The sequence below is a fragment of the Agelaius phoeniceus genome, chromosome 3 (genome assembly GCF_051311805.1).
Source record: "Agelaius phoeniceus isolate bAgePho1 chromosome 3, bAgePho1.hap1, whole genome shotgun sequence".
Taxonomy (NCBI): domain Eukaryota; kingdom Metazoa; phylum Chordata; class Aves; order Passeriformes; family Icteridae; genus Agelaius; species Agelaius phoeniceus.
In genome coordinates, this window is record NC_135267.1 from 1,753,875 (window position 1) to 1,769,962 (window position 16,088).

Sequence of the window (16,088 nt, forward strand, 5' to 3'; positions counted from 1 at the left end):
AAAAATATCCCTCAACATTGCCCAAAAAATCCCCCCAAAAAATCCCAAAAAATTCACCAAAAAATCACAGAAATTCCCCCCCAAAAAAATCACCAAAAATCCAAAAAAATTCACAAAAAAATCACAAAAATTCCCCCCAAAATTTAAAAAACTTCCTTCAAAATTGCCCAAAAAATAAAAAAATTCCCGAAAAATCCCCCCAAAATCCCCAAAAAATCCCTCAAAATTGCAAAAAAAATCCCTCAAAATTCCTCAAAAATCCCCAAAAAATCCCTCAAAATTGCCCCAAAAATTCCCAAAAATCCCAAAAATTCCAAAAAAAATTCCCCAAAATCCCAAACTGGGTCTGAGGTGGCTCCGTGCCCCACAGGTGGACAAAATCACCAAAAAATCACCAAAAATCCCTAAAAATTCCCAAAAAATTCCCAAAATTCCCCCAAAATTCCCCCAAAATTCGCCAAAAAATGCCTCAAAATTGCCCAAACAATCCCCCAAAAAATGAAAAAAAATTCCCTAAAAATTCACAAAAAATCCAAAAAATTCCCCAAAAATTCCCCAAAAAATTCCCCAAAAAATCCCCAAAAAATCCCCCCCAAAAATCCCCCAAAAAATCTCCCCCAGCCCCCAAAAAAATTCCAAATAAAATGGAAAATATTCTTGGAAAAAATAAAATTTTCCCAAAAAAACCCCCAAAAATAGAAAGATTTCCATCCTAAAAAATGCCCACAATGTATTCCTGGAAAATCCCCAAAAATCCCCAAAAAAATCTCCCCCACCCCAAGAAAATTCCAAATAAAATGGAAAATATTCTTGGAAAAATTGAAATTTCCCCCCTAAAAAAGAAACAAACAAAAATAAAAAGATTTTCACCAAAAAATCACCAGAAAATCCCTAAAAATTCACAAAAAAATGACAAAAATTGCCCCAAAATGCCAAAAAAATCCCCCCCAAAAAATCCCTCCAAAAATCCCTCGAAATTGCTCAAAAAAATCCCCAAAAATCCCCAAATAATCCCCTAAAATCACAAAAATTCCCCAAAATTCCTCAAAAAATCCCTCAAAATTGCTCAAAAAAATCCCCAAAAATCCCCAAATAAACCCCTAAAATCACAAAAATTCGCCAAAATTCCTCAAAAAATCCCTCAAAATTGCCAAAAAAAAATCCCAAAAAATCCCCCCAAAAATCCACCAAAAAATCCATAAAAATTCACAAAAAATCACAAAATTTCCCCAAAAAATCCCCCAAAAATTCCCCCAAAAATCCCCAAAAAATCACAAATATTCAAAAAAAAATCCTTCAAAATTGCTCAAAAAATGCCTCAAAATTGCCCAAACAATCCCCCAAAAAATGAAAAAAAATCCCTAAAAATTCACAAAAAAATCCCAAAAATTCCCCAAAAAATCCCCCAAAAATCCCCCCCAAAAATACCCAAAAAATCTCCCCCCACCCCCAAAAAAATTCCAAACAAATGGAAAATATTCTCAGGAAAAATGAAATTTTCCCTAAAAAAACCCCCAAAAATAGAAAGATTTCAGCCCTAAAAAATGCCCACAATGTATTCCTGAAAAATCCCCAAAAGTCCCCAAAAACTCTCCCCCACCTCCCAAAAAAATCCAAATAAAATGGAAAATATTCTTGGAAAAAATGAAATTTCCCCCCTAAAAAAAAACCAAACCAAAAATAAAAAGATTTTCACCAAAAAATCACCAGAAAATCCCCAAAAATTCAGAAAAAAATGACAAAAATTCCCCCAAAATGCCAAAAAAATCCCCCCCCCAAAAAAATTCCTCCAAAAATCCCTCAAAATTGCTCAAAAAAATCCCCAAAAATCCCCAAAATCCCAAACTGGGGCTGAGGTGGCTCCGTGCCCCACAGGTGGACAAAATCACCAAAAAATCACCAGAAAATCCCTAAAAATTCACAAAAAATTCCCAAAATTCCCCCAAAATTCGCCAAAAAATGCCTCAAAATTGCCCAAACAATCCCCCAAAAAATGAAAAAAAATTCCCTAAAAATTCACAAAAAAATCCCAAAAATTCCCCAAAAAATCCCCCCCAAAAATCCATAAAAATTCACAAAAAAATCACAAAAATTCCCTCAAAAATTCCCTCAAAAATTCCCTCAAAATTTCCCTAAAAAAATCCCAAAATAATCCCCAAAAATCCCAAATTTGGGCTAAGGTTGCTCCATGCTCTGCAGGTGGACAAAATCAGCAAAAAATCACCCAAAAATCCCTTAAAATTCACAAAAAAATCACCAAAATTCCCCAAAAATTCCTCAAAAATTCCCCAAAAGTTCCCCCAAAAATCCCTCAAAATTGCACAAAAAAATCCAAAAAAAAAAAAAAAATCCCTCAAAATTCACAAAAAATCACAAAAATTCCCCAAAAATTCCTCCAAAAATCCCCAAAAAATCCCCAAAAATCCCTCAAAATTGCCCAAAAAAAATCCCAAAAAATCCCCCAAAATCCCCCAAAAATCCCCTAAAAGTTCACAAAAATTCAAAAAAATCCCCCCAAAAATCCCCAAAATCCCAAACTGGGGCTGAGGTTGCTCCATGCTCCGCAGGTGGACAAAATCACCAAAAAATCACCAAAAAATCCCTAAAAATTCACAAAAAATCCCAAAAATTCCCCCAAAAATTCCCCAAAAAATCCCCCAAAATTCCTCAAAAAAATCCCTCAAAATTGCACAAAAAAATCCCAGAAAATCCCGAAAAAATCACCAAAAATCACAAAAAAATCCCTAAAAATTCACAAAAAAATTACAAAAATTCCCCCCAAAATCCCTCAAAATTGCCCCAAAAAATCCCCAAAAATCCCCAAAATCCCAAACTGGGGCTGAGGTGGCTCCATGCCCCACAGGTGGACAAAATCACCAAAAAATCACCAGAAAATCCCTAAAAATTCACAAAAAATCCCCAAAATTCTCCAAAATTCCCCAAAAATTCCCCCCAAAATCCCTCAAAATTGCACAAAAAAATCCCAAAAAATAAAAAAAAAATCCCTAAAATTTCACAAAAAATCACAAAAATTCCTCCAAAATTCCCCCAAAATTCCTCCAAAAATCCCTCAAAATTGCCAAAAAATCCCCCAAAAATCACCAAAATTCACCAAAAAATCCCTAAAAATTCACAAAAAAATTACAAAAATTCCCCCCAAAATCCCTCAAAATTGCCCCAAAAATTCCCAAAAATCCCAAAAATCCCCAAAATCCCAAAATGGGGCTGAGGTTGCTCTGTGCCCCACAGGTGGACAAAATCACCAAAAAATCCCTAAAAATTCACAAAAAAATCCCAAAAATTCCCTAAAAAATTCCCCAAAAATCCCAAAAAAATCCCCAAAAAATCACCAAAAAAAATCACGAAAAATCCCCAAAAAATCACCAAAAAATCCCCAAAAATTCACAAAAAATTTACAAAAATTCCCCAAAAAAATCCCTCAAAATTGCCAAAAAAATCCCAAAAAATCCCCAAAAAAATCCCCAAAATCCCCAATTTTGGCTGAGGTTGCTCCGTGCCCCGCAGGTGGACAAGGAGAAGCTGCAGGTGAAGGTGGAGGCCGGGATTCTCCTGTCGGAGCTGAACCTGGAACTGGATAAACACGGAATGGCCCTGGAAATGTGAGGGAAAATGGGATTAAATGGGATTGAATGTGGGGTTAAATGGGATTAAATATGGGATTGAATATGGGATTAAAGATGGGATTGAATATGGGGTTAAATGGGATTGAATATGGGATTGAATATGGGGTTAAAGTTGGGAGCTGAACCTGGAACTGGATAAACACGGAATGGCCCTGGAAATGTGAGGGGTTAAATATGGGATTAAATGGGATTGAATATGGGGTTAAATGGGATTAAAGATGGGATTGAATATGGGATTAAAGATGGGATTGAATATGGGATTAAATGGGATTGAATATGGGGTTAAAGATGGGAGCTGAACCTGGAACTGGATAAACACGGAATGGCCCTGGAAATGTGAGGGGAAATGGGATTAAATGGGATTGAATATGGGATTGAATATGGGATTAAATACGGGATTAAATGGAATGGCCCTGGAAATGTGAGGGGTTAAATACGGGATTAAATGGGGGATTAAATGGGATTATAATGGGATTAAATATGGGATTAAATGGGATTAAAGATGGGATTGAATATGGGGTTAAATGGGATTAAATATGGGATTGAATATGGGATTGAATATGGGATTAAAGATGGGAGCTGAACCTGGAACTGGACAAACACGGAATGGCCCTGGAAATGTGAGGGGTTAAATATGGGATTAAATGTGGGATTAAATGTGGGATTAAATGTGGGATTAGATGGGATTGAATGGGATTAAAGATGGGATTGAATATGGGGTTAAATGGGATTAAAGATGGGGTTAAAGATGGGAGCTGAACCTGGAACTGGACAAACACGGAATGGCCCTGGAAATGTGTGCGGAAAATGGGATTAAATGTGGGATTAGATGTGGGATTAGATGTGGGATTAGATTGGATTAAATGGGATTATAATGGGATTAGATGGGATTAAAGATGGGATTAAAGATGGGATTAAATACGGGATTAAATGGGATTAAATGGGGGGTTAAATGGGATTAAATATGGGATTGAATATGGGATTAAATGGGATTAAAATGGGATTGAATATGGGGTTAAAGTTGGGAGCTGAACCTGGAACTGGACAAACACGGAATGGCCCTGGAAATGTGAGGGGTTAAATACGGGATTAAATGTGGGATTAAATGGGATTATAATGGGATTGAATATGGGATTAAATGGGATTAAATGTGGGGTTAAATGGGATTAAAGATGGGATTAAATGTGGGATTAAATGTAGGATTAAATGTGGGATTAAATTGGATTAAAGATGGGATTGAATATGGGGTTAAATGGGATTAAAGATGGGATTGAATATGGGGTTAAAGTTGGGAGCTGAACCTGGAACTGGATAAACACAGAATGGCCCTGGAAATGTGAGGGGTTAAATACGGGATTAAATGGGATTAAATATGGGATTAAATGGGATTGAATATGGGATTGAATGTGGGATTAAATGTGGGATTAAAGATGGGGTTAAATGGGATTGAATATGGGATTGAATATGGGGTTAAAGATTGAAGCTGAACCTGGAACTGGATAAACACGGAATGGCCCTGGAAATGTGAGGGGTTAAATACGGGATTAAATACGGGATTAAATGGGATTAAATGTGGGATTAAATGTGAGATTAAATGGGATTAAAGATGGGATTAAAGATGGGATTGAATATGGGGTTAAATATGGGGTTAAAGATGGGAGCTGAACCTGGAACTGGACAAACACGGAATGGCCCTGGAAATGTGAGGGAAAATGGGATTAAATAGGGGATTAAATGGGATTATAATGGGATTATAATGGCATTGAATACGGGATTAAATGTGGGATTAAATGGGATTGAATATGGGATTAAAGATGGGATTAAAATGGGATTGAATATGGGATTGAATATGGGGTTAAAGTTGGGAGCTGAACCTGGAACTGGACAAACACGGAATGGCCCTGGAAATGTGAGCGAAAATGGGATTAAATATGGGATTAAATGGGATTATAATGGGATTGAATGGGATTAAAGATGGGATCGAATATGGGATTAAATGGGATTAAATATGAGATTAAATATGGGGTTAAAGATTGGAGCTGAACCTGGAACTGGACAAACACGGAATGGCCCTGGAAATGTGAGGGGTTAAATATGGGATTAAATGGGATTAAATATGGGATTAAATACGGGATTAAATGTGGGATTAAATGGAATGGCCCTGGAAATGTGAGGGGTTAAATACGGGATTAAATATGGGATTAGATGGGATTAAATACGGGATTAAATGGGATTAAATACGGGATTAAAAACGAGATTAAATGGGATTATAATGGAATTGAATATGGGGTTAAATGGGATTAAATATGGGATTGAATGGGGTTAAAGATGGGAGCTGAACCTGGAACTGGACAAACACGGAATGGCCCTGGAAATGTGAGGGGTTAAATATGGGATTAGATGGGATTAAATGGGATTCAATATGGGATTCGATGGGATTAAATGGGATTATAATGGGATTGAATATGGGGTTAAATGGGATTAAAGATGGGATTGAATGGGGTTAAAGATTGGAGCTGAACCTGGAACTGGACAAACACGGAATGGCCCTGGAAATGTGAGGGGTTAAATATGGGATTAAATGTGGGATTAAATGTGGGGTTAAATGGGATTGAATATGGGATTGAATGGGATTAAATACGGGTTTAAAGATGGGGTTTGGGAATGGGATTGGGATTGGAAATGGAAATGGGATGGGATTGGGAGTGGGGTCAGGAATGGGGTTGGGAATGAGAATGGGAATGGGAACAGGGTCAGGATTGAGAATGGGGTCAGGATTGGGGTTGGGAATGGGATCGGGATCGGGATTGGGATTGGGATTGGGATTGGGAATGGGAACAGCCTGGCCCTGGCCAAGTGAGCGGGAACGGGGTGGGATTGGGATTGGGGCGGGGAATGGGATTGAGATCGGGAATGGGGATGGGATTGGGAATGGGGATGGGATTGGGAATGGATCTGGGAATGGATTGAGGAGGAGTCAGGAATGGATCCAGGAGGGATCAGGATCCAGGAATGGATCCGGGTGGGATTGGGACTGGATCTGGGTGGGATCGGGATCCAGGACTGGATCTGGGTGGGATTGGGAATGGATCCAGGTGGGATCAGGATCCAGGACTGGATCCAGGAGGGCTCAGGAATGGATTCGGGTGGGATCAGGATCCAGGAATGGATCCAGGAGGGATCAGGAATGGATCTGGGTGGGCTCAGGATCCAGGAATGGACCCAGGTGGGATTGGGAATGGATCCAGGTGGGATCAGGATCCAGGAGGGCTCAGGAATGGATTTGGGTGGGATCAGGATCCAGGACTGGATCCAGGAGGGCTCAGGAATGGATCCAGGAGGGATCAGGATCCAGGAATGGATCCAGGTGGGCTCAGGAATGGGAATGGATTCAGGTGGGCTCAGGATCCAGGACTGGATCTGGGTGGGATCAGGACTGGATCCGGGTGGGATCAGGAATGGATCCGGGTGGGATCAGGATCCAGGACTGGATCTGGGTGGGCTCAGGAATGGATCCGGGTAGGCTCAGGACTGGATCCGGGTGGGATCAGGATCCAGGAATGGATCCAGGAGGGATCAGGAATGGATCTGGGTGGGCTCAGGATCCAGGAATGGACCCAGGTGGGCTCAGGACTGGATCTGGATGGGATCAGGATCCAGGACTGGATCCGGGTGGGCTCAGGATCCAGGACTGGATCCGGGTGGGATTGGGAATGGATCCAGGAGGGCTCAGGAATGGATTCGGGTGGGATCAGGATCTAGGAATGGATCCAGGAGGGCTCAGGAATGGATCCAGGAGGGCTCAGGATCCAGGACTGGATCCAGGTGGGATCAGGACTGGATCCGGGTGGGCTCAGGATCCAGGACTGGATCTGGGTGGGATCGGGATTGGATCCAGGTGGGCTCAGGAATGGATCTGGGTGGGGTCAGGACTGGATCCAGGTGGGATCAGGATCCAGGACTGGATCCAGGAGGGCTCAGGACTGGATCCGTGTGGGCTCAGGATCCAGGACTGGATCCGGGTGGGCTCAGGACTGGATCCAGGTGGGCTGAGGATCCAGGACTGGATCGGGGTGGGCTCAGGAATGGATCCAGGTGGGCTCTGGATCCAGGACTGGATCGGGGTGGGCTCAGGACTGGATCTGGACTGGATCCGAGTGGGATCAGGAATGGGAATGGATTCGGGTGGGATCAGGATCCAGGACTGGATCCGGGTGGGCTCAGGACTGGATCCAGGTGGGCTCAGGATCCAGGACTGGCTCCGGGAGGGCCGAGGATCCCATTCCGTGGTTCCCAGCCGGGTTTTTGCCCTGTCCCAGTTTAGGCGCCGTGTCCGAGGTGTCGGTGGCCGGGGTGATCGGCACCGGGACCCACAACACCGGGATCCAGCTGGGGATCCTCGCCACGCAGGTCAGAGCCAAACCCTGGGAATTCCGGGAATTTGGGGGGAATCAATGCCAAAAGAATTGAAAAATTAAAAAATTTAAATTTTTTTTTATGTTGCAAAAAAAATTGAAAAAAAAAATTAAGAATTGTGCAAAAAATGTCCAAAAAAAAAAATTTAAAAATAAAGAAAAATCCTGGCAAAAGTCCCCAAAAATGGCAAAGCAGTCTGGAAAAATACCCCCAAACAATTTGTAAAAAAATCCCAAAAAATTCTAAAAAATTTGCAAGAAATTCTAAAAAATTAATAAAAAACTCTTTTAAAAAGCCAAAAAATTCTTAAAAATGGAGGAAAAAATTTTTTAAAATTCCAAAAATTTCTAAAAAAATTTTAAAAATTCTTTAAAAATGCCAAAAAATTCTAAAAAAATGCAGAAAAAATTCCCAAAAAATTCTAAAAAAATTCTCAAAAAAAATTCTAAAAAAATTCAAAAAACCTTCCAAAAAATTCTACCAAAACTGCAAAAAAATTCTACAAAAATGCCCAAAAAATTCTAAAAAAAATTTAAAAATCTAAAAAAATCCAAAATAATTCTAAAAGAATTTAAAAATTCTAAAAAAATTCTCAAAAAATTCCAAAAAAACCCCAAAAATTCTAAAAAAATTTTTAAAAATTCCAAAAAGTTCTAAAAACATCCCAAAAAAATTCTAAAAAAATTCACAAAAAATAAAAAAAATCCGAAAAATTCTAAAAAAAATCCGAAAAATTAAAAAAAATCCAAAAAAATTATTTAAAAAAATCCAAAAAAATTCTAAAAAAATTCTGAAAAAATCTAAAAAAAATTCTAAAAAATCCCAAAAAAATTCTAAAAAAAATCCAAAAAAATTCCAAAAAATTCTGGAAAAAATCATAGAAATCCCAAAAAAATCCCAAAAAAATCCCAAAAAAATCTAAAAAAATTCGGGAAAAATGCCACCAAAAATCTAAAAAATTCTACCAAAAATGCCAAAAAAATTCCCCAACAAAAAATTAAAAAATATTCAAAAAAAATTCCAAAAAATTCTAAAAAATTCCGGAAAAAATCATAGAAATTCCAAAAAAAATCCCCAAAAAATTCTAAAAAAATTCCAAAAAAATTCCAAAAAATTCTAAAAAATTCCGGAAAAAATCATAGAAATTCCGAAAAAATTCCAAAAAAATCCCCAAAAAATCTAAAAAATTTCGGGAAAAATGCCACCAAAAAATCTAAAAAATTCTACAAAAAAATGCCAAAAAAATTCCCCAACAAAAAAATAAAAAAAATTCTAAAAAAATTCCAAAAAATTCTAAAAAATTCCGGAAAAAATCATAGAAATTCCAAAAAAATTCCAAAAAAATCCCAAAAAAATTCCAAAAAATTCTAAAAAATCCCCAAAAAATCTAAAAAATTTCTAGAAAAAAGCCACAAAAAATCTAAAAAATTCTACAAAAAATGCCAACAAAATTCCTCAACAAAAAAATAAAAAAAATTCTAAAAAAATTCCAAAAAATTCTAAAAAATTCCGGAAAAAATCATAGAAATTCCAAAAAAATTCCAAAAAAATACCAAAAAATTCTAAAAAATTCCGGAAAAAATCATAGAAATTCCGAAAAAATTCCAAAAAAATCCCAAAAAAATCTAAAAAATTTCGGGAAAAATGCCACCAACAATCTAAAAAATTCTACCAAAAATGCCAAAAAAATTCCCCAACAAAAAATTAAAAAATATTCTAAAAAAATTCCAAAAAATTCTAAAAAATTCCAGAAAAATCATAGAAATTCCAAAAAAAATTCTAAAAAAATTCCAAAAAAATTCCAAAAAATTCTAAAAAATTTCCAAAAAAATGCCACCAAAAATCTAAAAAATTCTACCAAAAATGCCAAAAAAATTCCCCAACAAAAAAATAAAAAATATTGCAAAAAAAATCCAAAAAATTCTAAAAAATTCCGGAAAAATTCCGGAAAAAATCATAGAAATTCCAAAAAAATTCTTAAAAAATTCCAAAAAAATCCCCAAAAAATTCCAAAAAATTCTAAAAAATCCCCAAAAATTCTAAAAAATTTCTAGAAAAAAGCCACAAAAAAAATCTAAAAAATTCTACAAAAAATGCCAAAAAAATTCCCCAACAAAAAAATAAAAAAAAATTCTAAAAAAATTCCAAAAAATTCTAAAAAATTCCGGAAAAAATCATAGAAATTCCGAAAAAATTCTAAAAAAATTCCAAAAAAATTCCAAAAAAATTCCAAAAAATTCTAAAAAATTCCGGAAAAAATCATAGAAATTCCAATAAAATTCTAAAAAAATTCCAAAAAAATTCCAAAAAAATTCCAAAAAATTCTAAAAAATTCCGGAAAAAATCATAGAAATTTAGAAAAAATTCCAAAAAAATTCCAAAAAAATTCCAAAAAATTCTAAAAAATTCCGGAAAAAATCATAGAAATTCCAAAAAAATTCCAAAAAAATTCCAAAAAAATTCCAAAAAATTCTAAAAAATTCCGGAAAAAATCATAGAAATTCCGAAAAAATTCCAAAAAAATTCCAAAAAAATTCCAAAAAAATTCCAAAAAATTCTAAAAAATCCCCAAAAATTCTAAAAAATTTCTAGAAAAAAGCCACAAAAAAAATCCAAAAAAATTCTACCAAAAATGCCAAAAAAATTCCCCAACAAAAAATTAAAAAATATTCAAAAAAAATTTCCAAAAAATTCTAAAAAATTCCGGAAAAAAATCATAGAAATTCCAAAAAAATTCTAAAAAAATTCCAAAAAAATCCCAAAAAAATTCCAAAAAATTCTAAAAAATCCCCAAAAATTCTAAAAAATTTCTAGAAAAAAGCCACAAAAAAAATCTAAAAAATTCTACAAAAAATGCCAACAAAATTCCTCAACAAAAAAATTAAAAAAATTCTAAAAAAATTCCAAAAAATTCTAAAAAATTCCGGAAAAAATCATAGAAATTCCAAAAAAATTCCAAAAAAATTCCAAAAAAATTCCAAAAAATTCTAAAAAATTTCGGGAAAAATGCCACCAAAAATCTAAAAAATTCTACCAAAAATGCCAAAAAAATTCCCCAACAAAAAAATAAAAAAATTCTAAAAAAATTCCAAAAAATTCCAAAAAATTCGTAAAAAATTCCGGAAAAAATCATAGAAATTTAGAAAAAATTCCCCAACAAAAAAATAAAAAATATTCAAGAAAATTCCAAAAAATTCCAAAAAATTCTAAAAAATTCCGGAAAAAATCATAGAAATTCCAAAAAAATTCCAAAAAAATTCCAAAAAATTCTAAAAAATTCTAAAAAATTCCGGAAAAAAATCATAAAAATTCCAAAAAAATTCTAAAAAAATCCCAAAAAAATCCAAAAAAATTCCAAAAAATTCTAAAAATTTCCGGAAAAAAATCATAGAAATTCCAAAAAAATTCCAAAAAAATCCAAAAAAATTCCAAAAAAATTCCAAAAAATTCTAAAAAATTCCGGAAAAAATCATAGAAATTCCAAAAAAAATCCAAAAAAATTCAAAAAAATTCAAAAAAATTCTAAAAAATTCCGGAAAAAATCATAGAAATTCCAATAAAATTCCAAAAAAATTCAAAAAAAATTCCAAAAAAATTCCAAAAAATTCTAAAAAATTCCGGGAAAAATCATAGAAATTCCAAAAAAATTCCAAAAAAAATCCAAAAAAATTCCAAAAAAATCCCAAAAAAATTCCAAAAAAATTCTAAAAAATTCCGGAAAAAATCATAGAAATTCAAAAAAAATTCCAAAAAAATTCCAAAAAACTCCCAAAAAAATTCTAAAAAATTCTAAAAAATTCCGGAAAAAAATCATAGAAATTTAGAAAAAATTCCAAAAAATTCTAAAAAAATCCGGAAAAAATCATAGAAATTCCAAAAAAATTCCAAAAAAATTCCAAAAAAATTCCAAAAAATTCTAAAAATTTCCGGAAAAAAATCATAGAAATTCCAAAAAAATTCCAAAAAAATTCCAAAAAAATTCCAAAAAAATTCAAAAAAATTCAAAAAAATTCCGGAAAAAAATCATAGAAATTTAGAAAAAATTCCAAAAAATTCTAAAAAAATCCGGAAAAAATCATAGAAATTCCAAAAAAATTCCAAAAAAATTCCAAAAAAAATTCCAAAAAAATTCCAAAAAATTCTAAAAAATTCCGGAAAAAATCATAGAAATTCAAAAAAAATTCCAAAAAAATTCCAAAAAACTCCCAAAAAAATTCTAAAAAATTCTAAAAAATTCCGGAAAAAATCATAGAAATTTAGAAAAAATTCCAAAAAATTCTAAAAAAATCCGGAAAAAATCATAGAAATTCCAAAAAAATTCCAAAAAAATTCCAAAAAAATTCCAAAAAATTCTAAAAATTTCCGGAAAAAAATCATAGAAATTCCAAAAAAATTCCAAAAAAATTCCAAAAAAATTCCAAAAAAATTCAAAAAAATTCAAAAAAATTCCGGAAAAAAATCATAGAAATTTAGAAAAAATTCCAAAAAATTCTAAAAAAATCCGGAAAAAATCATAGAAATTCCAAAAAAATTCCAAAAAAATTCCAAAAAAATTCCAAAAAATTCCGGAAAAATTCCGGAAAAAATCATAGAAATTCCGAAAAAATTCCAATAAAATTCAAAAAAAATTCCAAAAAAATTCCAAAAAATTCTAAAAAATTCCGGAAAAAATCATAGAAATTCCAAAAAAATTCCAAAATAATTCTAAAAAAATCCCCAAAAATTCTAAAAAATTTCTAGAAAAAAGCCACAAAAAAAATCTAAAAAATTCTACCAAAAATGCCAAAAAAATTCCCCAACAAAAAATTAAAAAATATTCAAAAAAAATTCCAAAAAATTCTAAAAAATTCCGGAAAAAATCATAGAAATTCCAAAAAAATTCCAAAAAATTCTAAAAAATTCCGGAAAAAATCATAGAAATTCCAAAAAAATTCTAAAAAAATTCCAAAAAAATTCCAAAAAAAATTCCAAAAAATTCTAAAAAATTCCGGAAAAAATCATAAAAATTCCAAAAAAATTCCAATAAAATTCCAAAAAAATTCAAAAAAATTCTAAAAAATTCCGGAAAAAATCATAGAAATTCCAAAAAAATTCTAAAAAAATTCCAAAAAAATTTCAAAAAATTCTAAAAAATTCCGGAAAAAATCATAGAAATTCCAAAAAAATTCCAAAAAAAATCCAAAAAAATTCCAAAAAAATTCCAAAAAATTCTAAAAAATTCCGGAAAAAAATCATAGAAATTCCAAAAAAATTCCAAAAAAATTCCAAAAAAATTCCAAAAAATTCTAAAAAATTCCGGAAAAAAATCATAGAAATTCCGAAAAAATTCCAAAAAAATTCCAAAAAAATTCCAAAAAATTCTAAAAAATGTCCAAAAAATGCCACCAAAAATCTAAAAAATTCTACCAAAAATGCCAACAAAATTCCCCAACAAAAAAATAAAAAATATTCCAAAAAAAAATCCAAAAAATTCTAAAAAATTCCGGGAAAACTCATAGAAATTTAGAAAAAAATTCTAAAAAAATTCCAAAAAAATTCCAAAAAAATTCCAAAAAATTCTAAAAAATTCCGGAAAAAATCATAGAAATTCCAAAAAAATTCCAAAAAAATTCCAAAAAAATTCCAAAAAAATTCAAAAAAAATTCCAAAAAATTCTAAAAATTTCCGGAAAAAAATCATAGAAATTCCAAAAAAATTCCAAAAAAATTCCAAAAAAATCCCAAAAAAATCTAAAAAATTTCGGGAAAAATGCCACCAAAAATCTAAAAAATTCTACCAAAAATGCCAAAAAAATTCCCCAACAAAAAATTAAAAAATATTCAAAAAAAATTTCCAAAAAATTCTAAAAAATTCCGGAAAAAATCATAAAAATTCCAAAAAAATTCTAAAAAAATTCCAAAAAAATCCCAAAAAAATTCCAAAAAATTCTAAAAAATTCCGGAAAAAATCATAGAAATTCCAAAAAAATTCCAAAAAAAATCCAAAAAAATTCCAAAAAAATTCCAAAAAATTCTAAAAAATTCCGGAAAAAAAATCATAGAAATTTAGAAAAAAATTCCAAAAAAATTCCAAAAAAATTCCAAAAAATTCTAAAAATTTCCGGAAAAAAATCATAGAAATTCCAAAAAAATTCCGAAAAATTTCCAAAAAAATCCCAAAAAAATTCAAAAAAATTTCTAGAAAAAAGCCACCAAAAAATCTAAAAAATTCTACCAAAAATGCCAACAAAATTCCCCAACAAAAAAATAAAAAATATTCCAAAAAAAATCCAAAAAATTCTAAAAAATTCTAAAAAATTCCGGAAAAAATCATAGAAATTCCGAAAAAATTCCAAAAAAATTCCAAAAAAATTCAAAAAAATTCTAAAAAATTTCTGAAAAAAAATCTAAAAAAAATTCTAAAAAATCCCAAAAAAAATTCAAAAAAAATTCAAAAAAAATTCCAAAAAATTCTAAAAAATTCTGGAAAAAATCATAGAAATTCCAAAAAAATTCCAAAAAAATTCCAAAAAATTCTAAAAAATTCCGGAAAAAATCATAAAAATTCCAAAAAAATTCTAAAAAAATCCCCAAAAAATTCCAAAAAAATCCCCAAAATTCCCAAAATTCCCTGTTGCGTGCAGGTGGTGGGGGTGACGCTGCTGCTGGCCTCGGGGGAGCTTCTGGAATGTTCCCCGGAGCTGAACCCGGAGCTGTTGGAGGCGGCGCGGCTGCACCTGGGGGCCCTGGGGGTGGTGCTGGAGGTGACCCTGCAGTGCCGGCCCCGCTTCCGCCTGCGCCAGATCAGCTTCCCCGGCACCCTGAGCCAGGTACGCACACAGCCAATCGGGGCAAGGGGAGGGCGGGACATCCTCAGGAGGGCGGGAAATTCCTGGGGAATTCCTGGGAAGGGGGGAAATTCCAGGGGAGGGGGGGAAATTCCAGGAGAATTCCAGGGAAGGGCAGAGAATTACAGGGGAGGGCAGAAAATTCCTGGGAAGGGGGGAAAATTCCAGGAGAATTCCAGGGAAGGCTGGGAAATTCCAGGGAAAGGTGGAAAATTCCAGGAGAATTCCAGGGAAGGGGGGAAAATTCCAGGGAAGGGGGGAAATTCCAGGAGAATTCCAGGGAAGGGTGGGAAATTCCAGGGAAAGGTGGGAAATTCCAGAACATTCCAGGGAAGGGTGGGAAATTCCAGGGGAGGGCAGGAAATTCCAGGGAAAGGTGGAAAATTCCAGGAGAATTCCTGGGAAGGGGGGAAAATTCCAGGGAAGGGCAGGAAATTCCAGGGAAAGTTGGAAAATTCCCAGGAAGGGCAGAAAATTCCAGGGAGGGGCGGAAAATTCCAGGGGAGGGCAGAAAATTACTGGGAAGGGGGGAAAATTCCAGGAGAATTCCAGGGAAGGGGGGAAAATTCCAGGGGAGGGCAGGAAATTCCAGGGGAGGGCAGGAAATTCCAGAACATTCCAGGGAAAGGCGGAAAATTCCAGGAGAATTCCAGGGGAGGGTGGAGAATTCCAGGGAAGGGGGGGAAATTCCAGGAGAATTCCAGGAAAGGCAGAAAATTCCAGGAGAATTCCATGGAAGGGCGGAGAATTACAGGGAAAGGTGGGAAATTCCGGGAAAATTACAGGGAAGGGTGGAAAATTCCAGGAGAATTCCAGGGAAGGGCAGAAAATTCCAGGGAAGGGCGGAAAATTCCAGGGAAGGGCAGAACATTCCAGGAGAATTCCAGGGAAGGCCGGAAAATTCCAGGGGAGGGCAGGAAATTCCAGGGGAGGGCAGGAAATTCCAGAACATTCCAGGGAAAGGCGGAAAATTCCAGGAGAATTCCAGGGAAGGGCAGAAAATTCCAGGGAAGGGCGGAGAATTCTGGGGAAGGGGGGAAATTCCAGAACATTCCAGGGAAGGGAGGAAAAGTCCAGGGAAAGGCAGAAAATTCCAGGAGAATTCCAGGGAAGGGCAGAACATTCCAGAACATTCCAGGGAAGGGGGGAAAATTCCAGGGAAAGGTGGAAAATTCCTGGAGAATTCCAGGGAAGGGCAGAAC

General features: G+C 34.0%; 1 protein-coding gene across 1 annotated transcript in view; it reads left to right on the plus strand.

The window, feature by feature from the left end:
- LOC129134553 (L-gulonolactone oxidase-like) overlaps window positions 1-16,088 on the plus strand; it is an 83,048-nt gene that overhangs the window by 17,489 nt on the left and 49,471 nt on the right. Inside the window, exons 3-5 of the mRNA XM_077176371.1 lie at window positions 3,526-3,620; window positions 7,964-8,054; window positions 14,683-14,868. Of these exons, the coding sequence (XP_077032486.1) occupies window positions 3,526-3,620; window positions 7,964-8,054; window positions 14,683-14,868 (372 nt within the window). The remainder of the gene's footprint in view (window positions 1-3,525; window positions 3,621-7,963; window positions 8,055-14,682; window positions 14,869-16,088) is intronic.